The following is a 26231-nucleotide window of genomic DNA, read 5'->3' as shown; positions in this document are numbered from 1 at the left end:
CTTATATTATATTGTTAAATTGCTTGATGTCAATACTTATCTTATAAAGTTATATAAAGTTTTATAAATACAATTTTGATGGCTGTGTTAATGTGGCAGCATTGAACAAAAAAATAAATAAAACATCTATGTCTAAAGAAAATCATGATAAAAAAGACATCATAACAAGCGGGCAAGGATTCCCATGGACTGTATCTGCCGTATCAGTGTAATCTTATCTTTTCTGTCTAGAGGGGAATTCCAGGGTTTTGTTGCTATTGCACTTCTGAGAAATAATCCTAGGATTGTCTCCTGTTTTTGCATATATGCTTTTTTATTGCCATGCATATTGCCATACACAAAATGAGTAAAAATAAAAAAGGAAGCAGGCTGTGAAATTGTGCGTTGGCTTGAAAATGGTTAGTAGCATTATAATGATTTTAAGTAGAAGTAGTATCTACTCAGGGGTTTATCAATATGAAGGCTGCAAAATAGTTTTGACTTCTCAATCAAAATAGGGGAAAATAGTTAAAAGCTCTTTTAAATTTGTATTAATCAATATAAACATCTTTTAAAAGCCATAAAAATGTGGTAACAGACAAATAGTAAAGCCTCTCTCACTCATATGCATTTTTTACCGTCAACCCTCAACGAATAAAAGCTGATCTTATTTGATAAAACAGTAATTTGTTTATAATGTAGTATCTCTGTGGCCTTATTTAAGTGCATTACAGCTGGTTGAATACAGTTTATGCGGTTGAAATGCAGTTTAATTCCAGTTTTGAAAAAACTGTTTAAAGATAACAGTCTCTCTGCCTTGTGGTAAAATCTCCACCTGTAAGACAAAAACATTTATAGATTACAGATGGTCTAGGATCTATTTATGAAGTGAGGAATGGTGTTATAATTTATTTTGCCTTATTTCTCAAAAGACTAAACAAAGACAATGAGCATAGAATAGTAAACCCTAGAATACTTTTGTAAACCACTGGGAAGATCGTATGCTGCATTCAGTTGAAGATATTTGGCATTTCTAATTGAAAATCACTCACCCTCATTATAATCAGAATTGTACGTGTACATAACTTTCAGCACCAAGAGGAAGTCAAATCTGTTTAAGCGGTCAAACTAAGCCAGGCACAACAGCATTAGCTGACCTGTGTTTTCATCTTGGCGTAATTCATTTGCTGAATGAAGTCATCTGCCATTTTCAGAGCTGCCCTCTTCTCTTCTGCATTGGCTCCCATTCCTGCCAAGGAAGAAAAGAAAAAAACATTTTACAACAATTTACTTTCAATGAAATACTTCTTTCAAATTGTGTGTATCCATGTATGTACACTATATTCAAACATTCAAAAGTTTGGGGTCTGTAAGATGTTTTTCATCTTTTTTTTTTTTTTTTTTTTTGCTTACCAGGGCTGCGTTTATTTAATCAAAATACAGTAAAAGCGGTAATACTGTGAAATTTTACTATAATTTAAAATAGTAGTATTCTTCTGTAATATATAGAAAAATGCAAATTATCTCTGTGAATGCATAGCTAAATTTTCAGCAGCATTACTTCTTCAGTGACACGAGTCAATGTTATGATTTGATACTCAAGAAACATTTATTGTTGAAAACAGTTTTATTTCTTTATTCATTTTTGTGAAAATTGTGAGACTTTTTTTGAGAATTATTTGATGAATAGAAAGTTAAAAAAAACTTTTTGTAACAATGTAGAAGTTTTTACTGTCACTCTTAATAAGCTGAAAGGATCTGTGCTGAATAAAAGTTATTAATAAAAAAAATAATAATAATAAATAAAATAAAACCAGACACATACAGGCCAAACAAAACTATTTTAGCTGCATTTCTAAGTTATTGTGATAAACATGTACAATTTTCATACCTTTCCAAACAAAGATTTTTCCATTGGCCCCACTGTCCAGGATAAAACAGTCATCACGTCCCAGCAAGTCCTTGGCAAATGGACTTTTCTCTGACACCTTGGTCAACTTCATCGACCCTGTTGCATCTGAGACCTAAGAATTAAAAAAATGTAATCATACTGGATGCACATGAAATGGAATGACAATGTATGTTTTTTTTAGACCTTTAAGGAATTTTCATCCATTATAAGTATGGATGAAATACCTAAAGGCTAGGATTCATTCTAACATACACATGTAGTCTTGGTACCTTGTAGAGGGAGGCAATATTGGATGCATCTGCTTGGCTGTCCTCCTCTGGAGTGCTTTCTTTCAGCTCTGGCATTGGACCAAGAACCTTTGGACATTTTAATACATAATTATATAATAATTTTAATACAAAAACATAAAACACTGACACTGCTTCTGTGTCCAAACCTCTTCATTTTAAACAGCCTTAATGAGCATTATATATTTATAGCACATTTGTAAGCTAAGCTTTTAAAAACTGTCTCCGGCCACCAATATTTGAATGATTCAGAAAGGATTAATCACTGTGTCTGGTCTGAGATTTGGATATGAAGATATAGGTTAGAATCGTGACATTTTTTGGTAGCATTACAGCGCCCAACGAGTGTCCTTTAGCACCATTTGTTGTTTCCTTATGAGTACTGAGGGGGTTTTTAGACAAGGAAACTTTGACAGACAATGTAATATAACCAGTGACTGAATTGGGAAGTGTAAAGCGGAAGAATCACAGAAGGGCAGAGTTCAACAATAGTTTTTGTTGTTGTTGTTGTTGCCAAAATACACGGGCATTGTTGTTACCTGTAGCATTTCCTGAGTCTCGTCTCCCTCACTGATGTTAGTGATCTGGGCTTTGCCGTGTCTCTCTGTGTCTCTGATCAGAGCGGCGATCTCCCTCACCTTCTGCTTCTCAAACATGTTTGCCTGAGATCCTATCCATGACACAATCGTCTGCGCAGAATCAAAAGATTTAGATATTCATTTCAGACGAAAGCTACATGGTTTGAAATATTATTACAATTTAACTGTAATTTTACTGTTCCTGTAGCTCAAGTGGTAGAGCATTGCTTTGTCAAGTGCAAAGTTGGCGGTTCGGTTCCCCGGGAACACATGATAGGTCAAAATTAATAGCCTGAATCCATTGTAAGTCGCTTTGGATAAAAGTGTCTGCTAAATGCATAAATCGAATTGAATTTAATGTAACTGTTATAACTGTATAATGTAATGTTTTTGAAAATTTCATTTATTCCAGTAATGGGAAAGCTACATTTTCAGCTATTACTCCAACGTGATAGATCCCTCAAAAATCATTCTGATTTGCTCATTTGGTGATCAAGACACATTATCATTTACTAATCATCATCAGTGTTGAAGGCGCTTGATATTTTTGTGGAAACGGTACCAAATGTTTTCCAGGTAATTTTGACGAACAGAAAATTCAAAAGATCAGTATGTATTTGAAACATTTTATGAAATTATAGCGGTCACTTTTGATCAATTTAATGCATTCTTGCCTAATGTTCAATGTAAAAAGTAAAATGTTACTGATTCCGAACTTTTGAACGGAAGTGTACGCTGTACTGTGTATAGTCGAGAGACATACACAAATACACACACCTCGCCCAGGTCGAGTATGAAGCAGTCCCCTTTGTTAAAGCTCTTCCAGCTCAAATCCACTTCTTTGGCTCTGATGTTACGCTTCCCTTTGATTTGGTATAACCTCTGAACGGGTCCAGATCCAGACTAGCTTTTTCTGAAGCCAGACTCCACACCTCCCTCCTGTAGAAACAAAAGAGTGGGACTATACAAAAACCACAAGCACTCTTTCATTTAATTATGCATACAGTATAACTAGTACAATAAGTTTATTTTTATATCAAGTCTGTTTGTATACATGGCTCTCTCAGAAAAAAAAAAAGATAGAAAACTGTCCTTGAGGCAGTTCCCTTTCAAACGGTTACATATTATGTACACTTAACATGTACCTTTAAGTTAGTATTTTGTACTGTATGCTAACAACATTATCTCATATCTCACCTTGTAGCTGACACCTCGGGGGAAGAGGTTCATGAACTCTGGGGACTCATAGCCTTGAACCTGTCTGTGCTGGACCGGATCTCCACCCAGGAAGTTATCCAGCTGGGTAGCCAACATGGCACAAGCTACCTGCTCATCACGGGATGATTTTTCTCCTAAACCGGAGAAAGAAGATGATGTATATTCAACCTTTCCAACAGAATATGGAATTTGCATGTGCTATATAGTTTAAAAACTTCATCTTTTAATGCCAGTAAAAAAGTCAGCAAAAACAGATAAGAGAAAGCAATTAGGCTTAACAGCTCAACATTCCGTCAACATGGTTGCTCCTGGAAACGCTGTGTGTGTTAACAATAGTGCAATATTGCACAGTTCAGCCCTCCTACGCAAACACATCCTCTATCTGCACAATTAGATTTTGAGCAACAGTTATTCGGTCGGATATACCAGATGTTGAGCTGTTTGACCTAAGTGAAAAGCAGTGTGTGGTAGTTCTAGGCGATTAACCACATTTTATTTTCAAGCACGATTTTGGCTTTCAACGATTATGTTGAAAAGATAATCAGTAAACAATGATTATTGTGCTGCATTCTGTTTCACAATGATACTCTTGTTCTGTCTCATGTTAAACCAAGCGCCACCCTCTCCTTTACACTGGTGAGCTTTTGCACATTCCTAAATGTTTAGTAGTTTTCAGCAGGTTATGGAAGTGCCTTACAACATACTGTAAATTATTTTATTTTGAACTAGTTTTATATGATTTTATTGTGATTTATATTTTTTTATTGATTGTCCACCCATGATGATTTTTAATTCGGTTTTCAGTTGAATTATACTTAAGATTTAAGGAAATATGATTTTAAAAGACAATATTTTTCTAGAGTCTAATTTGTGAATATTTATTTATTTATTTAACATTGATTGTGTTTCTTTTTCAACACAAGTATATTTCAAGTGTTCTTTAATTCAATAAAAGCATGATGTGTCCAAAAATACAAAAAAAACAATTGGCCTGTAAAACAACCATGATCTCAATAATAATTTAAATCAAGATATTTTTTTTTTTTTTTTTTACCTTAAATAGATCCCTAAATCAAAATTCTGTCATCGTTTATTCACACTCAAGTTGTTCCAAGTTTCTTTTGAGGAGCACAAAAGATATTCTGAAAAATAATAGGTATAATGTAACCAAACAGTTGACGGTAGCCATTGACTTCCATAATATGGAAAAAAATACTGTCAACTGTTTGGTTACCAACATTCTTCAGAATATCTTCTTTTGAGCTTAACAAAAGAAAGAAACTCATACAAGCTTGGAACACCTTGAGGGTGAGTAAATGACAGAATTGTTGTTTTTTGATGAACTATCCCTTTAATTAAGCAGCCTTCTGGTTTGTGGCATAGCCAAAAAAAATTATGCATGGCACTATGTACATCATCATACTTCAAGAGGTCTGTGGATGTTTAGAGCATGGTGGTACATGTAGAAGGTTCATGAATGAATAATATGGTGGGGTTAGGAACTGACAAAAGCTATTCTGAGTAAAGAAGAGATGAGGGTGTTTTTGATGAGGCATGGCTAACAAGAAGGCACGGGAGAAGATGGCTCATCATGCTGACATCCAACTTTGTGTAACCTAAAGCACCGGATACACCATAAGACAATAGACCTAACTGAAGTGCTGTCACTGGCCTGCTGAAACATTAATAGGCTATGAAAATACCCACCCATGCCTTTTTCCTCTGGGAAAAATCCTCTCTCTCATTATTTCTTTCTTTTAACTTGCTGTTTAGAATTTTTACAATTATGATATCACAGTACACCTGTACTAGTGTTTGTGTAGTCTTCTTCTTTGTTTTGATAACATGTACAAAACTGAATAATAAATATAAATATTTATTCATGTGAAATAAAAGATTTGTAACGATTTTTATTAATGCATATTTTCCCCCATAAAACACCATTCATAATGATAATGTCTTTCAAGCTTCAAATGTAACAAAAATATTTATTTAAATCAGAGTCTAAGGATGAAAGTATTCTGAAGACTCTGAAACAAACATAAATAAACAAATAAAAAAATGAATTAATAAAGACTCTTGAAGTCATTGGCATGTTAAATAAATTGTTTTTAACCCACATCTTCTGTCCCTTTAAAATCATCAACATCAACCAAAAACAATTAAATAAATAATCATGATAATAAATAAATAGAACCATATTTTGTTACATGTGAAATTATTATTAAAAGTGCAATGCTGAACTTAAATACTGAAAGTGTCTTTCAGACAGCACAGATGTAAGTGACAAGATGAACAAACAGAGAAAATCAGTAGCTATCTCACCAATCCACATGTGGAGGTCTGCTCCCTGGTCACCTCGGTTATCCAGCACAAGGTAGGAGTCACCGTTGAAGAAAGCCCCCACCTCAGCTTGGGCCAGAGGAACAGCCTTCATCTTCTCCACTCGCCAACATCTCAGTCCCGGCTGCCTGACCTCATCCCCAAACTGTCCCGGAGCGGCCTGAAATGGGAGCATTCTGCAGAGAAACACATAGAGTGGCGAGGAGGGACAATCAAAAAAAAAAAAGAACAACAGATAAATAAAGTCCCCAAAAAGACTACAGTTAGCAGACATCTGATTTCAGATTCTTTTATGTGTTTATTTGGCATGGTAGAAATAAACCAATCAGTCTAATTAGGATGCTATTGTGATGTTCTGACACTGACAGGAGCTGCATTACTTCACTCTTATGTAAAGAAGAAGCCTAAAAGGTCATCTTATGTCACTCGAAGACATGCCATAGTGGTTCCCAAACTTTTTTCAGCATGCACCCCTTTCTAGTGTTTGGCACCTGTCAAGCACCCCCCAACACCTTACTCTGGTTAGATTTCACATTTTTAATTGCAATAACTAAATACAAATATTCACTGTAAATTAGAAAACATAATAATAATAAAAGATCACTTCCTTTTTTTGTGAGATGGATGGGCCTGCATGTTTGCACACAGATCATATACATTAAATATATATGATATATACATATAAATATTTAATTTCTTTAAAGCCTGTCTTTAACCTGGATTCACGAAACATTCTTAAGAAGAAATTTCTTCTCAACTTCCATTTTCTTATTTTTTAATTTTAGAAAAAACCTAAGGATATTTTGTATTCCCAAAAAAATTCATCTTAAGAATATACTTATTTTTTCTTAAGATTGTTGAAGATAATCTTCTTAAATTTAGGACAGCCCCAGACTTGTCTTAAATCCAAATAATAATAATTATTTAATGAATTTATTGGGTTATTTGAAATTAATTGTTATATTTTAACATTACAGCAACAGCTAGGAGGACTAGAGATGTGCACAAGTTTTCTGAAGGGACAGCGATGATGTAAACATGATCGCTCATGATTAGCCTGTGTGTGACGCTGCTTTTTGCTGACTTCAAAACTCATTAGCAACCCTGAAACGAGTCAGGGTTAATTTTAGCTTATTAATACATCATCTTTGGCAATATTCGGTGCATATGAGTGCGCAGGATGCATTTGCTGTAGAAGCGCGGACTAAAATACCGGAAGCGTTCACTCAGATGAAAGTGCAAAAACACGACACAAAAATTAATGAAACAGCTTAAGACAGGCTATTTTAAAAGTAAAAGTTAAAAAGTTAAAAGTAACTGTTCAAAAACAGGCCGCATTAAAAACATGAAGCTGAACGCCATTCAAAGTCGCAACAAAAATATACAGTCTGGTGCGTGCTTATGATCATGATTATTAGGGTAATCTACAGGAGTGAGTTTAGCAGCAACATGTATTTATTCAGATAACGGCTGTCAATTTCTTAGAAATTAACAGCCGAAAAAAAAGAAAAAAAAAATTAAGATGTTCTTAGGAATATATTTGAGAACGTTTTAATATTTTAATTTATTTCTTAAGAAGATTTTTGTGAATCCGGCCCCAGGTGTCCATTCTGTTGAATGTAGTAAGTGAAAAAATGAACGAATTATCAGTTAGCACCTAATATGAACTAAAAGAACAGGGCGGGGCTATTGTGACACAAGTGCTTGTAAAATGAAATTATATCAATTGTAATTTATACAGTAATGTAGTGTGTAATGTGAAATGTGAAATTTTATTTCCTAATAAAACCTTTTCATGTAAAGTTTACCTCAGTTAAATACATAAAAAATAATAAAGAGCGATCTTTGCACGCACCCCAGTTTGGGAACCACTGCAATAGAGTGATTCAGACACGTCCAGTTTTACAATGCCAAAGAATCTGCTCACATATTCACTGTTGTGAACACGGATAAAATAAACAGCTATGAGAGAGTTGAATGACACTGCTCCACCCTCCTTATCTGTTCATTCGGTGCCACATTTTCTGTTTAGTCACCATTTTGGAATGCCACCTCATAAACTACAAGGAAGCACTAGCAGGGAATCACTCCCTCATAAATATTATGTTTCGGTTTTAGCATAACCTAGTTCATCACTTTATGATAGGTTTCAAAGAATGTATAAGAAATTCTATATTTCAAATACAGTCAGTTAGCAATTGCCATTTATAGAGAAGATAGAGGATGTAATGAGTTGTAAAAAAAAAGGTCAGTGTGGAAAGAAGTGAGCTAGACGGTTTGTCATCAGACCCTTTTCAAAATGATCATATGTAGAGCACGTAGAGCCTTTGGTTAACCTGCTTGTGTGAGAGCCATACATTAAGCAATTAATCTGATTAGACAGAAGGTTTATGTGCCCTCCATGTCACAAACATGTCTTGACTTCATTGAGTGCCTTACACCTCACCCTCACATTACAGCAAGGTTTAAAGCAGGAACTAATACTGGCTTCTCATGTAAGCAGACGTGAAAGTGTCTCAGTTTAAGCAAAGTGGTCAGAAGTGTGTATGACACGCACAACTACAGTGAGTCATGCAAACCCAGAGGGCAAAGAACATGCAAGCTGGCACACACACACACACACACACACACACCGACCCACAAGCTTCACAAATAATAATAACTGAGCATGATAAGGGCCTGATCCCCTTTACTGTCTGATTTGAAACAGGATGCAACACCCATTCATTAACAAAATTACAGACATGGATCTAATGATCCCTTTCCGTGGTCATTGCCTTTCAGAATAAGCGTAAGTAACTCGAGTCATAACCTCTATGAAAAAAAGAAAAGAAAAATTATTAGTGCCGTCAAATGATTAATCACAATCCAAAACAAAAAAAATTGTTTACATAATGTGTGTGTGTATGTTTTATGTGTATATAAAAACACAAACACACACACACACACACACACACACACACACACACATATATATATATATATATAATTTATACTATATATAAATATTTTTTTTGAAACAAAACATTTTTCTTAAATATAGGTTTTTGTATTTATATATACAGTACACACACATTATGTTAACAAAATCTTTTATTTTGGATGCGATCAATCGTGAATAATCATTTGACAGCACTAATTATTTTACATTATATAGTATTTTATATTTTTCATATTATAGAGATTATTTCAAACAAAATATTGTGTCCAAAATCACATACTAACACCTTGCCCGAATATTCTCTACTATTTGGTAGGCAAAAAACAGTACACGAAAAGAGTTTTGTGTCTGAATTTATATTAGAAACGCAGGCGAAAAGTACCCCGATGATTTACTACTTCTGACGAGATTCTGAAGTTTGCATCCAGCGGAGCATTTACAAACCCCTGAGGCCACATGAGAAGATTTGTGAATAGCAGAGAAGCAACACACCCAAAAGTAACATGGCAATGACAACATGGTGGATGTAGCATGTCCGGATTTCATTCATACTAAACACAATCATCGCAAACTTCTTAACAAATGTAGTACCAATTCAGACAGCATGCAAATGTGGACACAGCTTTAGTGTAGGTACGTACGATTTAAGCATAACTAATTTGTGACTGTTAAAAAACATGTTATATAAAGTATGTATGCGTTTAGTATGAATGTAATCCAGATGTACTACATCCACCATGCTGCAAGTGCAAAGTTGTCTATTAAATGCGCTCTTCAGTCTAGTGTTTTATGAATGCTACTAATTCGGGCATAGTAATTTAACGCACTGCTTTTCGTTTACTATAGAGAGGTAGTGTGCAGGATTGTTTTCAGACATGTTTCCTAAACACTCCTCCCATTTTCTTTTGGTCAACAAACAAATAATGCTGCCCCCTCTGCCACACCATTGGTTGACTGACTGATATTGTGAGCTGGGAGTGAATCAAACAGCTTCAGTGTTACACTTCTACTGTAAATCAACCTTCAAATGGTTTTCTTGTAGTTGTCGCAATGTACACAAAGATTTTAGCATTTTAGCACTGAAAAGAATACACACTTTCGCTTTAAATAGTGATCACCCATATTGGGACACAATATTGGAAATATTAGTATACGGTCTACTACAAAACAATATGAAATATGACAAACATACAGGTACAGCGCAGGATAGTGGAATGAGTTCCCATGCGCGTAATGTGAAGACAGGGATGACAACAGAAGCTCATAGTGTCCCTTGGTAAGTAAAGAATGCACTCAATGCTACGAAACACACTTGTCCACTTAACTGTAAAACCCCGTTGGCCTGCTCCAGCATGCTTTCTGAGCCCAGCTCCATTCTGCCTGTTCCAGTGTGTGTGAATTTACCTGGTCTGGTTAGCTTATATGTGTCCAGTAACTGGACACGGGGGAATAATCTGAGCGGCCCTGCTGAGTATGGCCCACAGCGAGAAGAGTCGGGTTGCCTGACAATTGCTAAGCACTAGCGTGATCATTACTGCAAGCCACCATCCATCTTTCCTCCATTCATCAGAGGGAGTCGATGGAAAAACTGTTTAAAACATGGCTTTTGTTTCTAAGACAAAAAGTTGAATTTTTCAGCTGTTGTGAACCAGCGGTAGAATCCTACGCAAAACTATTACCAAGTCAAGACGTTAAATGTCATTTATTAGTTTTGACACCATTTTTGAGGTGTCATCTAATTAATTAGTTTACTTTGTATTAAAAGCTCTTTAATCATTTTCGATGAATTGTATGCTGACAATGGGAGCTTTGCATAGTGGCTCATAAATTACAAAACAAATGCAAATGACCAGTTAATGTAGACCAAAAATGGTTAGTTTCCAAAAATATATGAACCAATGGTAGAACCAAATGCAAAACAATTACCAAGTCAAGACAGTTATTCACTTACAATAAAAATTTGAACTATTGTTTACCAAATTTAAAAATTATTATTATTATTTTTTATTTTGTGGCTCATGCAACACTTTTTTTTTATATAAAAATCTTTAATAATTCTTAAAATGTATGGTAACAATATGAGCTTGGCCAAGTGCCTCATAAATAAATAAAAAAATTTTTTTTATAAATACGCAAAAGAAAAACACAATGCCTGGTCAGCGTAACATTATTACATAACAGAGAAAACAATGATAAGAAAGCAGTTAAATAAGAAAAGTGAGATGAAAAACAGATAAAGAGATTGATAAGGCAAACCGATAAATAATCTATATAGATAGAGCCTATATCTTTCATGCAAGTAGATCGTAAACAGATAAATTGCAAGAGACAATGGTGGAGCCATAAAAATATTTTTTTCTTAGAAGGAGCTGCAATCGAGGTGTTATCATGTAACAATCACTCAATGGAGGGTTTGTTTGGTGTACAAGAAAACACAAGCTATTTCTGTATAAATGCATTTCTTTTTAGATGCTCACCAAGTTCCTTATTTTAAAAATTCAGAGTCAAGGTCAAGATGTGCAAAATATTCGACTTACCTTTATGTTTTAAACGTTAATAAGCAGCATTTCTAAACAAACACATTTTTAAATTTGAGTGCACATTTACTTAAGAAAAAAATAAGCTAGATGTGAGCCTAAGGACAAAGGTGTGGAGCTGTGGGAGTTTCTCTCTTAAAGCTCTCTCTGCTTTAAGTTGCTTTGCTCTAAAATGAATCTGGCCTAATTTCGAGGGTTATGCATGTATAATTTGGTGAGTTTCTGAGCAGTTTTACAGTGCTTACCTTGCAGCTGTTGAAGTTGGAGAACCCTACGGTTTCAAGAAAGAAAGGAAGAGGATTTGAGAGGAGAGAAAATGTGTACAAAATAACTTCCTGCATTAGTTCTGGCCCAGCCCCCTTGAATACACCCCTGCCTAAACTAACAGATGTCAAAAACTGAGGGGGAAAAGGCAAAGGCACAGAGAGTGACATTCACAGATTTGTTAATAGTCCCAACAAATGCATGGCCTGTTGTGACTAAATTTGACTGCAGGAAGACCTGGACTATGTGGACTGAAAGAGTAGAAAATATCTCAAAATCACATCTAGTCAAAGAGGTTTCTCGGTTTCTCTTGTTATATACACACACAGGTCACACCCAGTCAGTCACAAAGCATTCCTGATAATGTCAGGGCTTGCCCGTGGACACAAAAGAAGTGAACGTAATAGATAGCCCATAGTCATAACTTAAAACATGCAGCTAGGCTACACACTCCGTAGCTGTAACTGACTGCATTCACTCAGGAAATCCTGAGGCTAGACTGCGGTTTCAGTTGTTTATTAAAAACAAGAACCTGTAAGGTATAAAACATCTGTAAGATTGGCTCAGGTACCTCGGAACAAGAGGCATGTGTATATGTAAAGAAATACTCAAATTGCACACTTTCATTTAGAAATTCAAAATGATACATTTGGTAAACGAGCATAAAAAATAAAAAAAATCAAGCAGTGCACTTATGGAGATCTCTCTTCCTAAATGTTCGACAGGCTATAAAACAGAAGTTCATCCTAAACACACAGCCTGTTGTGTAACACAAGTAACGTGACACCAAATTTAAGTGAACAATGACATGCAATTCATCAAATTCAATGACATTGTGCTACAAGATCCAGTACTTTGCAGAAGTATCTTAGAGCACAATGTCGTATTGAAATGAATGACGATTGAACGAATGAATGATGATTGTAAGAAAACTAGGTCTAAACCATACACCGAACAGCCATGCTAAAAAAAATACAAAATGAACAATAGTTTAGTCAAACTTTTTATTTTTCAAGTCAAAAAACAAACAAAACATACAGAGAATGAAGTATCATTTTGATGTCTATACAGTGGCAATTTCTTTTAATTTAAATTCTCTTTTCGTCACAAACCCGACCCAGTTATTACTCAAACTCAAGAAAACCCTGTCTTTTCCATTTATGCTTCCATGCACACACACTTGCACACTCACACACACCGTAACTGGGAGCCTGGGTATAGAGTATTAACTGGACTTGTTTGAAAGATCCATGAAACTGAAGCAAACAAGGGCATTAAAGAGACAGTCACGTGAGACCTAAGGCCTTAAAACTAAATCCGAAATGTGCAAGAGAATTAAAGTATTTTACAAGTCAACAAAACCTGCAACTACCACTGTCCGGTTGGAAGAGTAAGTTGAGGGAACCGCAGTAGCCACTTGCGATCAGGTTTTAAAAAGGTAGCACTCAAAAAGATAGAAATGGCTCAAAACGGCTTCTGTCGCCCTCTACTGTTCAAGACGACAATTCGGAATCAGCCAATGAAATTTAGATTAACAAATGACCACAAGGTCTGGGGCAGAATGACGTCAGATATGAAACAGTGCATGTTTGAAAGGAAACAAACCAAACTGCACTCCCCCACCCCCCTCGCACTTAATCCAAAAAGCAAAGCTGACCCAACGACACTGAAGCCAGCACAAGAAAAACTGTGTACAATAAATGCATTTCCTCTGAAATTCACATAAGATATCATCAGGTATAATTATGCAAATAATCAAAACAAACAAAAAAAAATTACACACTTATATTATATTAAAGGTTTAAGTGCTGAGGACAAGGAAGGACTCATTAGATCTGAACCAAGGTGGGTTTAAAAGTGTATCTTACGTAAAGCCGTGCTCCAACCTCACTCAGACTAAAAAGAAAAATAAGACCAAAAATGTAGCAACTTCACACTCCACTGTGCACTCAGAGGTGGAAGACTGCTGCCACTTTTTATTTTTGCAGTTTTTTGAAAGAGTAAATTACTGGGCAGATGCTGGTGAAGGATAAGGCTTGCATCTTTTGGGGACAATTGAGTAGAAGTTGATGCCTCAAATCAAGCATCCATTCCCTCTCTCTGATTCTTAAAGAGGGCGATCACTATACAACACTTAACCATGCCATGGGCTGGCATACATCAGATTACAGTATTAAATTAAGACATTTTTAATCTGCACAAAGTGTGTCGGCTTTCTTTAACACGTTTGTAATAAACAGCCATTTTGAACCTCCTGCTTCTTTGGAAATAACAAGTGAACTCAAATTAGACAGAAAACCAACATTAATATTTAAACAGTTCTAAGTTCTGACCTGGAATAATGAATCAAAACCGCGAGCAAGCACTTATTTACACAGAGGAAGAAACAAAAAGCTGTAAAATGTGTGAAAGGTTAGTTTCTCCCCCTTTCTATTAACGTTATAGATATTTAGCAAGGTTTCATTTGAAACGTTTCCGTTACAATCCACTGTTTTCTGTTTGAAGGCTTTTGGCAATTCTTCTTAGATTTCCTTTACATCCAACACTGAATTTTTGAAAGAATTAAGGGAGATCGAAATTACTGCAGTCAATCTCCCGCATCTTTCCACCAATTTTGAGTAATGGTTCTCCCATTAAACTTAGAGCGACCAAAGTAGTCAATACAAAGACAGCCTTGTTTGGCTTGTAGTTCAAACCTCTGACACAACAAATGCAACCACTGAAGCCCATTTAGTGAGGCCATTTAAGAATGGTTCAAGAAGTCCAAAAGAGAAAAATCAAAAAGGAGGATGTCACATGTGGGTTCCCGGTCTCCTCAGCCTTCCCTGTGAACCACAACAACCCCAGCTGAGTGGCTTTCCTTCAGTCTTTATCCCAGGGTCAGTGTGCCAATCAGGGAAGAGGGACAAACCCAGACGCCAACCAGCTTTAATTATTTTCTTCATCGCTGTCGTCAGGGCTGATGGCTGGGCTGTAGGTTGGAGAGGTGGGGCTGTAGCCGGGAGAAGTGGGGCTGTAGGTTGAACCCTTTGGACTAGTTGGAGAGTAGGTAGGGGATGTGGGTGAGTATTTGGGAGAAGTTGGAGAGTAAGTCGGAGAGGTGGGGGAATATTTGGGACTGGTTGGGGTGTAGGTAGGAGAAGTTGGAGAGTAAGTAGGGGAAGTGGGGCTGTACTTGGGAGTAGTTGGGGAGTAGGTTGGAGAAGTGGGACTGTATTTGGGCGAAGTGGGAGAGTACTTTGGGGAAGTGGGTGAATATTTTGGGGATGTTGGGGTATATTCGGGAGAGCTGGGACTGTAGGAGGGAGAGGTGGGAGTGTATTTTGGAGAGGTGGGAGAGTAGGATGGAGAGCTGGGACTGTAAGAGGGCGAGCTTGGGGTGTAGGTGGGAGACTGCGGGGTGTAACGTGGACTGGATGGAGAATAGGACGGCGAAGTTGGGGAGTAAGAAGGAGATGTGGGGGAATAATTCGGACTGGTTGGGGTGTAATTGGGAGAGGTGGGAGAGTAGGAAGGTGAGGTGGGGCTGTAAGATGGAGAGGTTGGAGAGTAACTTGGCGACGTGGGCGTATAGTTGGGCGAAGTGGGACTGTAGCTCGGAGATGTTGGAGAATAGGACGGGGAGGTTGGAGAGTAGCTTGGAGAGGTGGGAGAGTAAGACGGGGAGGTCGGGGAATAAGATGGAGAAGTTGGGGAATAAGATGGAGACGTGGGGCTGTAACTCGGTGAGGTTGGGCTGTAGCTGGGGGACGTAGGGCTATAGCTGGGGGATGTTGGCGAGTAAGACGGCGAAGTCGGGGAGTAAGACGGCGAAGTTGGAGAGTAAGACGGCGAAGTCGGAGAGTAGCTTGGAGATGTTGGAGAATAAGACGGCGAAGTCGGAGAGTAGGAGGGTGATGTGGGCGAGTAGGACGGAGATGTGGGGCTGTAGTTCGGACTGGTGGGAGAATAAGATGGCGAAGTTGGAGAGTATGATGGCGAAGTCGGAGAGTAACCAGGGCTCTGCGGGGTGTATCCACCAGGAGAACGAGGCTCGTAGGCAGGAGAAGTTGGAGAGTAATTCGGAGACAAGGCTCCTGAAGAGAAAAATGGAAAGGGTTGCATTAGTGGCCTGTTTGGTTTGCAACCTACTAATACAACCAAGCAAACATAAGAACATTATTATTAAAAACAGAACAAGACCAAAATAGACAGTGAAGTAACCTGGTGAGGGGATATAAGGGCTAGCTGGTCCAGGGGATCCAGGAGAACCAGGAGTGGGAGACCAGGCAGGAGAATAGCCAGGCGAGAAGCCGCTGGCATCAGATGCAGCGCTGGGAGAGAAGCCTGCAGCACCTGGTGTCATTCCACTTCCTGTAAGGGAAAAAGAACAGGGCACGAATTGAAAAAAGGGAAACGAACAAGAAAATGCGCTGTAAATAAGGGTGGCAGTAAAACAAAACCGTATGTAGTATTTATTCACTCACCAACACTGGGAGACCAGGCACCATATGCAGGAGTGGCTCCTGTGTTCCAGGGAGTCATGGCAGGTGACATGCCACTCATGGGGCTGGGGGCAGAGCCAAAGAACATACCCGTGGCTGTGGTGGGAAAAGCAATGATTAACCAAAGGTTTAAATATGGGGACAAAAAACAATGTTTAAGCATTCAAAAAGAGAAAGCAAGTGTGGCTTACGTCCTGCAACACTGATACCAGGGATATTGGTGGGAATCTCCATGCCATACTTGCACTTCTCAGCATCCAATAGCAGATCAAAGCAACCAGTGCCTGCAGGAGCCAGCTGTCCCAGCATGATATTCTCAGACACTCCTTTCATTGGGTCACATTCACCATGAGATGAGGCTTCCATCAACACATCCACCTACAGAAGGAACAACATTTTTAAACAATTCTTTAAAAGATCAACCTAAATACCATTTTAAAACACTAAAGAGTCTCACCGTCTCTTCAAAAGAGCACTTCATCAGCGGACCAGTGTCCTGCCTGTTGATACCGTGACGAGTGATGGCCATCAAGTGACCCCTGCAGGTCATCGTGTCACACAGCAAAGCAAGATGGCGGTAGTTAACGTAAGAACCGTCGAAAGAGATGACATGGTACAACTCTCTTTCCAGAGCCTTACGCACAGCCTCAATACCAAGAACCTGCAATTGAAGAGCAGACATTTCTGAATTTGATCGAAGGACTGATAGCACATACTTTACACAAGCTATAAAATGATTCTTACAGTGAAAATCTCCACGATGTCGTTGGAGGTGGTTCTGACAGGGTCCACGTCCTTCTCACTGAGGACCCTCATAAGACTGACTCCATCCGTTTCCAAGATCCACTCTTGCAAGGCTTTAAACTCTCCCTCTTCTGTAATGATGATTTTCTTCTTGTTGTCAGTCTGTGGTAGATGCATGTACACCTACAAGGGCAGAGAGAATGAGAAATTAAACTCCAATCTCATGGTCATCTAAAATTTCAGTTGGACACCAATTAGCACTCCCTATTACCCAGGAGCATTTAAGTGCCATGTGCCTTTTTTGATGGGCTGTCAGGTTTACTAAAAGTGAAGTTAAATACTGGCAAAAGGAGGATGAAAAATACCTTGCTGATCTGTTCGATGCCTTGCAGTGTCATGTCTGTCAGCATGTTGGATTCGATGCAGCGAAGGAAGACATCGTCATCCATCTTATCCACTACCTCCTCATCCTGGGCACAAGATTCAACAATTATAATTCAATACCGAGAGGAGAGGCCAGTAACGAGCTCACCAGTAAAAATTCTAATTACGTCTTGAAACTTGTTTTCGTCACTGTTCATGATGCGGATTCGCAAAACCAGTTTCTCAGCATTGTCATCATTGAAGATGCAATTGAGGTCATCCCCAAATCCTAGAAGACAGACAAAGATTAGAGTTAGAAAATTACCCATCACCTCGGCGTCCATGCTGTTTGCCATTTTAAGTGTTGTATTAACATGAATTTATTCAGTGATAATCTCAAGCCCACCTGCATTGATCTTCTCTGCAATCTGCTCCATAGTCAGTTTACGGTCAGTCATGTGTTTGCGGTCAAGTTCTATACGCAGCAGCCAGGGTGAAATGCGGGTCACATCGAAGTCAGGCATCTCATAGTACACGTTAACCCACTCCTGATCCTCAGTCACCACAGTGTTCTGAGGGTTGGGGTCATAATAGATGGCTGTGTTGGCAGTGACTTTGCGCAGGGTTGTGTGCTCCAACCGACACAGGATATCTTTGGCCCTCTCTGCATCACGGGCTGCTTGGCCCAGGAGAAAGACGGTCAAGGAGGGGGTCTTGGGACGCTTGGAGATGTTGATAAGCTCTTTGAGTCGAGGGACACCGAGTGTGACATTTTTGGCGGACACACCGGCGTAGTGGAATGTATTCAGGGTCATCTGAGTAGCAGGCTCTCCCAGAGACTGGGCAGCCAGAGCTCCTACCATCTCACCAGGGTGAGCCTGAGAAAAACAGTAAGAAAGTGTCCAGCTTCAGGCAATGAGACAACTTGATAAATGGATAAAAGATATTACTCTGAGCAAGCATTCCTTACAATGGACTGGTTAAATTTGGTCTCGATTTCTCCCAGCAGCCAATCAAAAGCCTCTGTACTAAGCCGGAACTCCTCAGTCATTCGCTTGGAGCACAGGGTGGAGCGCAGGTGGATGTTGAAGAGCAGAGTGGCGTTCTCCTGGGCTTGCCTGCTTAACTGGTCTTCACCATTTACGATCACCAGCTTCTTACTCAAGTCATAAACTCCTGCATAAAACCAGAGCAAATATTAATGTGCGATCATTACAAGGCAACACGCTTACAGCTCATTCCAATAATACCACAACAAAAGGGTGGTGCCATGACTATGACAAGTCATTTCTTCAGTCAACACCTAAAGACGTAAACGTGGGCTTTATAATCAGCTTGCACAGGTCTGCCACAAGACAGTGGTAAGCTATAGGGATCAATCGTCAGCAGGCTTTATCTAATCTTTATTTAGCTGGGAGACCCGCTCAAACGCAGAAAGTCTTAAGATGTTTAAAGCAGTGCATACAGTGTGCATGTCAAAATAAGATAAAATAAAAGCTAGTTAAAAATACCTAACTAACATCCCTTTACAGGCTCAAAGTACAAACAAATGTGTTTAACCCACCTTCCACTACCCGTGCTGGGTTGAGGTCAGTCGGTGTTCGAGGATTGATGCGGAAGATCTTCTGAGCATTCCAGATCATTCTGGCCAAATTGCACGGTAGTACCACCTATGGAAAAAAAACACAGCAGTATGGGTCTATGGATATTCTATAGAAGTGTTCAAATACAGTGATATGAATGCATTTCATTTGATACAGTTGTAACAGAATGAGGATAATCCCATCCTAAGAGCATATGGATATTGATGGCGCTTTAAAGGGTGCTCTTAAGGGTCAGACCTTGCTGTCTCCCGTGGGGAAAATAGCCCTCAAGATCTCTCGGTCTTCCCTCATCTTCTCAAACTCTCTCTCAAGAGAACTCTGGACGTGGGCATTGGTCAACACATCTTTCACCACATCTTCCTGAAGAGTGCGGCGGAGAGCTCGTTCATTGGTGTAGTCAAACTTGAACCTGTGCAATTAAAGAAAGAGGCAAGAAAGTTGAAATCTGTCTTGAAAACAGTAGATGGACACAAATTAAACTTTAATGAACACAAAAGCACTCACTTCTTCTCAAAGGCTTTGTTGGATGGCTTGAGGGTAGCCATGTTTTGGAACTCGACAGCCTCTCCTGCCAGTCCATCCTCTCCATACCTCAGCTGGACAACTTGGTTAATAGAGTTTCTGACTGTAGCATCATACTTTACCATTACAGACTCCATAGACTTGATCAGACGACGCTGAATATAACCTGAAGGAACGAGAAGAAATTCAAAACTCATGAAGACAAATTCAGCCACAAATCCGATGACAATTTGACATCTCACTTAGAGACTAGAAATATGTATTATGATTTGAAGTTCAGACTACATTTAGTATTAGCCCTCAATAGCTGCTCAGTCCATGCGTGTTCATTACCTGTCTCAGCAGTTTTGACAGCTGTGTCGATCAGACCCTCTCTGCCTCCCATGGCGTGAAAGAAAAACTCAGTTGGTGTGAGACCGGCCAGATAGGAGTTTTCTACGAAGCCTCTACTTTCTGGACCATAGTCATCCTTAATGAAGTGAGGGAGGGTGCGGTGCTTGAAACCGAAGGGGATTCGCTTACCCTCTACGTTCTGCTGCCCCACCACAGCAATAACCTTCATAGAAGATGAGGAAGAACGAATACAGAGACTGTGAAAAACTGAACACATTTACATGCACACTGAGATTAATGCCATCTGGGATTATATTAAAGGTGCTGTATGTAGGATTGACACAGTGGTTGAACTAGGTATTGCAGGTCAAAATATTGGAAAGGGTTCTTTTTTTCTTTTTTTTTTTTTCACCCGGCCCCTCCTCCTCAGACTTGATGTTAACTTGGCATGTTTCTTAAATATCTGCAAACATATTATGGTATTTTTATGCTTTAGTAGAGTCAAAAACTTACATACAGCACCTTTAAACCATCAGTGTGGAAAAGGCAGCAACTTGCTTTTGAACTATTTTAAGATTTAAACACCATCTACTGTCTTCTCTCACCTGAGAAATGTTAATTTTAGAGCCTTTTGAACCAGCCACCACCATGGATTTGAAATTGTTGTACTCAGACAATGACTTCTGGGCAGAGGATCCAGTCTTGTCTCGAGCATCGTTCAAGATGCGGTTGACCTGGTTCTCAAAGGTCTGTCTCAGAGTGTTACCTGGGGTGGGCTCCAACTCGTTGTTGTGGGCTTTCTCAATGACCTGTGAGAAAGAAATCATCATGCACAACTGCACTCATGTACGAAAGCACTGATCGGTAATATTTCTAAAACCCTAATGATGTCAACTCACCTCTATCACATCCTGTTTGGCTTTCTTAATCGTGTTCTGAATGTCCTGATATGTCGCCTTATCGGCAATGGAGTCTCCAATACCAATAGAGTGACCTGAAGCAGACAAGATACATTTACTAAATATTTGCACATACTTTTAAACATTTAATTAATCGGGATTGTAGTGCAAATTTAGTCAGTAAAGCCGGTTCTGTGATAAGCAGTAAATCTCTAAACACCTGCTTTCAGGTGGAACTGCATTTATTGCACAGTTGTAGTTCTCTGACAAGCTGTGCAAAATCGAATTCGTAAACGCAGACGATATGAAAGTGACATGACATTCAGTCAAGTATGGTGACCCATACAAAAAATTTGTGCTCTGCATTTAACCCATCCAAAGTTCACACACACACTGTGAACACACCTGGAGCAGCGGGCAGCCATTTATGCTGCGGCGCCTGGGGAGCAGTTGGGGGATCGGTGCCTTGCTCAAGGGGCACCTAAGTCGTGGTAATGCCAGCCCGAGATTCGAACCCACAACCCTATGGTTTAGGAGTCAAACTCTAACCACTAGCCCACGACTTTCCCAAATTAATTGTAGAATTATGAAATTGATGAAATCATTCACGATAATGACAGCTGTTTGATTATCAGGGGAGGGGAACGTTGATCCTGGAGGGATCAAACACCTGAACAAGCTAATCAAGGTCTTGAATCATCTGTTTATTCAGGTGCAGTGATATTTGCATATGCAGCGGGAGAGCGCCCTATGGCCTTTGGATGGATATTTACTGTTGATCACAGAACCGTACTTCACAGAAAGATACGCATGACAATCGCAGCTTCTGTCAAATCGTGATTTATTGCCTTTTGCGATTTCATTTCGATTAATTGTGCAGCACTATTTCTGTTCATTTTCAATCCTGATTTTTTTTACCCTCAATGAGCAGCCAGTTGTTGACAACAGTCTGGATGTTGGAATAGAAGAGTCGTGTGATGTCATGGCCCATCTCAAGGTAGGAGATGTGGACCAGAGAGCCAGCTGAGGTTCCCAATGACTTCTTACACAGGATGCCCATGATCAGCTCACCGTTCTCCACAATCACCTGCAAAATGAATTGAAATGAGAACAAAATTGCATAAACGATGTCCATATTTGAGCTGCACTACTGCACCTTAGTGTCTCCAGGGGAGATGTGTTTATAAGGGCCGCTGTCCTCTTCATCAGGGTGAGTGCTGTGTGTGCGAATGGCATTGATGTGCCCAGGGATGATCAGGCTGAAGATCTGTTTGCCAGTCCAGAGAGGTCGAGGCTTCAAGATAGCAGGTTGGGGGACTTTGCCATCCCATGTGGAGAGGAACATGAGAAGGTTCATCACCTCACCCTAACACAAAATGATTTATTAGTACCTGCACACCCTAACAGCTCATCACATTCAATTTTATCCCACAGCTTTGTATACGTACCCTCTCTAAGAACACATCTCTCTTGGTAAACTTGCGCACAGCTGTCAGGGTGTCCTGCACTATACCCATGACGGGTCTGTTGGACTGTGGTGTGACGATCATACGAGGCACCATGGCCAGCTCCTGGATCTCAGCACGGGTCTCCAGAGACTGTGGCAAGTGCAGGTTCATCTCATCGCCGTCAAAGTCAGCATTGTATGGGGTTGTCACACTAAAAGTGAAAGGAATTTCTTCTTTAAATGCGTTTGAAATCTTCGTGAAGTCAAAAAGCATTATGTTAAAAGGTGTTAAATATGACCATTAACTTTCTGTACCTTAGTAACAATTTCAGCAATTATAACTGATGATACAGTACACCAATTCAATAAAGTGCCTATCCACGAATCAATCCATAAACAATGTGCTGGATCAAGTCATAGAAATCCAGTGTACCTAAGGTTGAGTCGAAATGTCGACCATGGCAAGATTCGCACTCTGTGGCCCATCATAGACATTTTGTGCAGCGTAGGCTGTCTGTTGAACACAATAATGTCTCCATCACACATGTGCCGTTCAACCTAGAAAGAAAAATAAATTAGATTTTAAATCCAAAAATGACATTGCATTCAACAAACAAGCTGAAAAGACTGTCAAAACTGACTTTGTATCCAATCTGAAGGTGAAGGTCACTTGGCTTAGGGTGGAATCGCAGGTCAATTCTGTCCCCGTTGTCTCGGATGATATATTTGGCTCCAGGGTACTGACTGTTACCTCTCCTAACAAGCTCTTGAAGTCTGTACAGTTAAGGGGGGGCAGAGTTACAGAGACCTCTCAGAAGACACTAAAATATTTTGTAAGTGAGATGTGTATTCACACAGAGATAAAAACTGCTATTACTACCTGTCAATGTTAAAGGGCGTGACGATCTCGGGGAAGGTCATGTTTGCGGCGATGGAGCGGGGCACCCCAACCTGGTCGATCTGCAAGTTGGGGTCCGGCGTGATGACAGTTCGGGCAGAGAAGTCTACACGCTTCCCCATCAGATTACCTCGGACACGTCCTTCCTTACCCTTTAGCCTCTGCTTGATAGATTTTAGTGGACGACCAGACTTTTGCATTGCCTGAAACAAGAGCATATGAGAGCAAAGTCTTCATTGATCACTTCATTGATTCCCCACTCGACATAATTACAGATTAAATATCAATCATGTTTTAACTGGCTGCAACGACATATGTAGCAGTTTTATTTTGCGTGTACACTTTTTACAAATGCATTTTATTATAATTTGAAAATTTCTAACAACGATAATGATTGATAAATTATACTTAAAAATTAAAAGATTACTACTATTATTTTGATCATATTTTTATTAATACTACTAATACTACGACTATAGATTATCATGCAATTGTTGCTTCTTCCAGTAGCATGGATTCAGATCTTCTAAAGTACAGTGTAAGTCTTACCCTAGGTAGACCTGGCAGTTCATTGTCTACCATGGTGGCCACGTGGAACTGAAGCAGCTTGACATCCTCTGCTATAACATGCGCTGCAGCTCCACTCTGCTCATTTCGCTTCAGCTGGTTATTGATCTTCACAATGTCAGCCAACTTGTGTGTTAAATCATCCTAGTGGAAATTAAGAGAACATTTGAAACAATCTAACAGCTATCGGAACCATGCAATACATCAGAGTCCTTTCCCACTGTTTAATAAGAAATGCTAACCTGGTTTCTAGCAGAGCCCTGCATGACCACAGCTGGTCTCACAGCAAGAGGGGGCACGGGCAACACTGTGACGATCATCCACTCAGGACGGGAGAATTTGGGGTCCATGCCCAAGATCAGATCCTCTTCATCTGATATGCGTTTGAAGATCTCATGCACACGTTCTGGACTGAGGAGGATCTTCTTCTCCTGTGAGTCTTCATTCACATGCTTCCACTCCGCATACAGCTCCAGGCCAGAGCGACGGATGCGTGGCTGGTACCTGCCACAGCCCCCATGACCCTTGAGATGTGCAAGTAAAAAATCAGTTTTAAAACTTCCAGAGCAAGCTTTAAATGCAGCGGAGAACATTTAAAATTGCCCTGTGTGCTCCGAGAACTTTAGGTCTGTACCTTCTCTTTGGTCAGGTCTTCTTCTGTATCCTGCTGCTCAACTCCAAATTTGTTGTCCATCTCCTCTCCACCCTCACAAATGTTTTTGCCTTTACAGAGGTCATAGACGTGAGTCAGACGCTTACGCGGCTGCCCCTTCGACTTGGTCAAGATGTCTTTGATTTTTGGATTGTTCTGGGTAAAACAAAATTAGAAATTAAAACAAACTACAGAACAATTTGACCAAAGGATCTAAATCAGAAGAACCATGGAAGAAGGAATATTTTGACAGAAATAAATCACGAATGAAAGGCAAATTGAAAACAGCATACCGCGTCCACAAGCAGTTTTGAACAGAAGAAACAGACACAGCGGAGGACCTTCATTATCTTTGTGATGAAGCCAACATGGAACACTGGCTTTGCCAGCTCAATGTGACCGAAATGACCAGGACACTCAGTCATGTTACCTAAACCACGACAAGCAAAACAAGCAGAGGTTTGAAATTACTGGAGTAAGACACAAGAAAAAGCTTTAATTGTTTAATACCAACCAAAAATGGATGAAAATCTGTTTATGAACATACCTGCACATGTCTGGCATCTGCCTGATCTCTCAATTACCCCTTGCCGGGGGTCCATAAGGCCCCCTAGTTTAGGGCGCCCTCCTTCTGTAGTCTCAGGGTACTTGATGCCCCCTTCAGTAACGGACAACCGTTTCTGAAAATAACGGAAATGCCATTAAACTGTCTCACATTCACAACAGCAGGAAAACATTGGTACAATGAATACATTCTCAAGTAAAGCTTTAAAAATTAGTTTGCAACAAGCAATTATTTAGATGTCACCTGGAAAATTAAGTTTTTTTTTTTTACATTCTAAATGTAAACGAGTTATCATCTATAACGGGGTTTTACCACAAGTGCAACATACAATAACCAGCAAACGAGGTGTCAGAGATTGCTAAAGTCTGCATTCATATAAAAGATCAAATATAAATTGAAAACAATTGAAAGCTCTGAAGAATGACGACATTACTGAATAAAAATCAATTGTTTTTTTAAATCGCTCTTTAAAAGCATCACATCAACTCAAATGTGTTCTTTGCTCGTCATTTATTTCAAAACATAGTGCACTTTATGAACTGCACGTATTTGAGTATTTTAAATAAGTGAAAGCATGCATATAAAAGTTCACATTTTATTTGCCAGTAAGGTAGACATTAGGGAACAATGTGGCAAATTGGGGAGAAACTCTGGGTCTGCCATGTGACTTCACAATTGTCAAATAAAATAAACAAACAATAAAGAGAACAAGTTCAATTTCCACACATTTAAAACAAGGCTTCCAGTGTCTTGTTGCTAATTGTTAAAGCAGGACTCTTGTGTAGTGCATCTTCGACTTTCAACTAAACACATGCTCTTACTGAGGAACAAGTGGCTAGCCGGCTAAGTTAGCAAAATACATGTTCACAAAAGACACTGTATGTTAATACTTGTATTTAATATGATTTTAACACGATGATGATTTGAGTAATACAACAATACTCAAAGAATTAAGAGAATACCCCCACCCAAGAGCAAAACCTACAAGTTCATCAGGGCTGAGGACGCCGAATTGCACTCTCTTGATGAGGCGCAATGGGCATGCGCTGTCGCTGGAAGGCGGTCCGTGCATCCTGTCTATTCAAAGAGACGCG

General features: G+C 39.2%; 1 protein-coding gene and 1 pseudogene across 1 annotated transcript; both read right to left on the bottom strand.

Moving 5' to 3' along the window:
• Positions 1 to 289: 289 nt before the first annotated feature.
• Positions 290 to 12182, bottom strand: LOC113056096 (macrophage-capping protein-like; annotated as a pseudogene).
• Positions 12183 to 13049: 867 nt separating this feature from the next.
• On the bottom strand, positions 13050 to 26209 carry LOC113056093 (DNA-directed RNA polymerase II subunit RPB1-like). The gene is made up of 28 exons (XM_026222582.1): positions 26123 to 26209; positions 25120 to 25252; positions 24866 to 25002; positions 24555 to 24728; positions 24163 to 24444; positions 23903 to 24064; positions 23336 to 23556; positions 23097 to 23229; positions 22889 to 23013; positions 22457 to 22667; positions 22165 to 22374; positions 21927 to 22095; positions 21009 to 21103; positions 20715 to 20918; positions 20110 to 20332; positions 19759 to 19942; positions 19492 to 19663; positions 19215 to 19320; positions 18621 to 18826; positions 18057 to 18528; positions 17839 to 17939; positions 17653 to 17757; positions 17288 to 17470; positions 17001 to 17204; positions 16735 to 16921; positions 16526 to 16639; positions 16263 to 16412; positions 13050 to 16135 (listed from the first exon to the last, which is right to left on the bottom strand). Exons 1-28 carry the CDS (start codon positions 26207 to 26209, stop codon positions 14988 to 14990), a joined length of 5898 nt encoding a protein of 1965 aa, XP_026078367.1. The 3' UTR covers positions 13050 to 14987.
• Positions 26210 to 26231: the final 22 nt, after the last annotated feature.

The sequence above is a fragment of the Carassius auratus genome, chromosome 37 (genome assembly GCF_003368295.1).
Source record: "Carassius auratus strain Wakin chromosome 37, ASM336829v1, whole genome shotgun sequence".
Lineage (NCBI taxonomy): Eukaryota > Metazoa > Chordata > Actinopteri > Cypriniformes > Cyprinidae > Carassius > Carassius auratus.
This window is presented reverse-complemented; position numbering and strand designations above follow the sequence as displayed.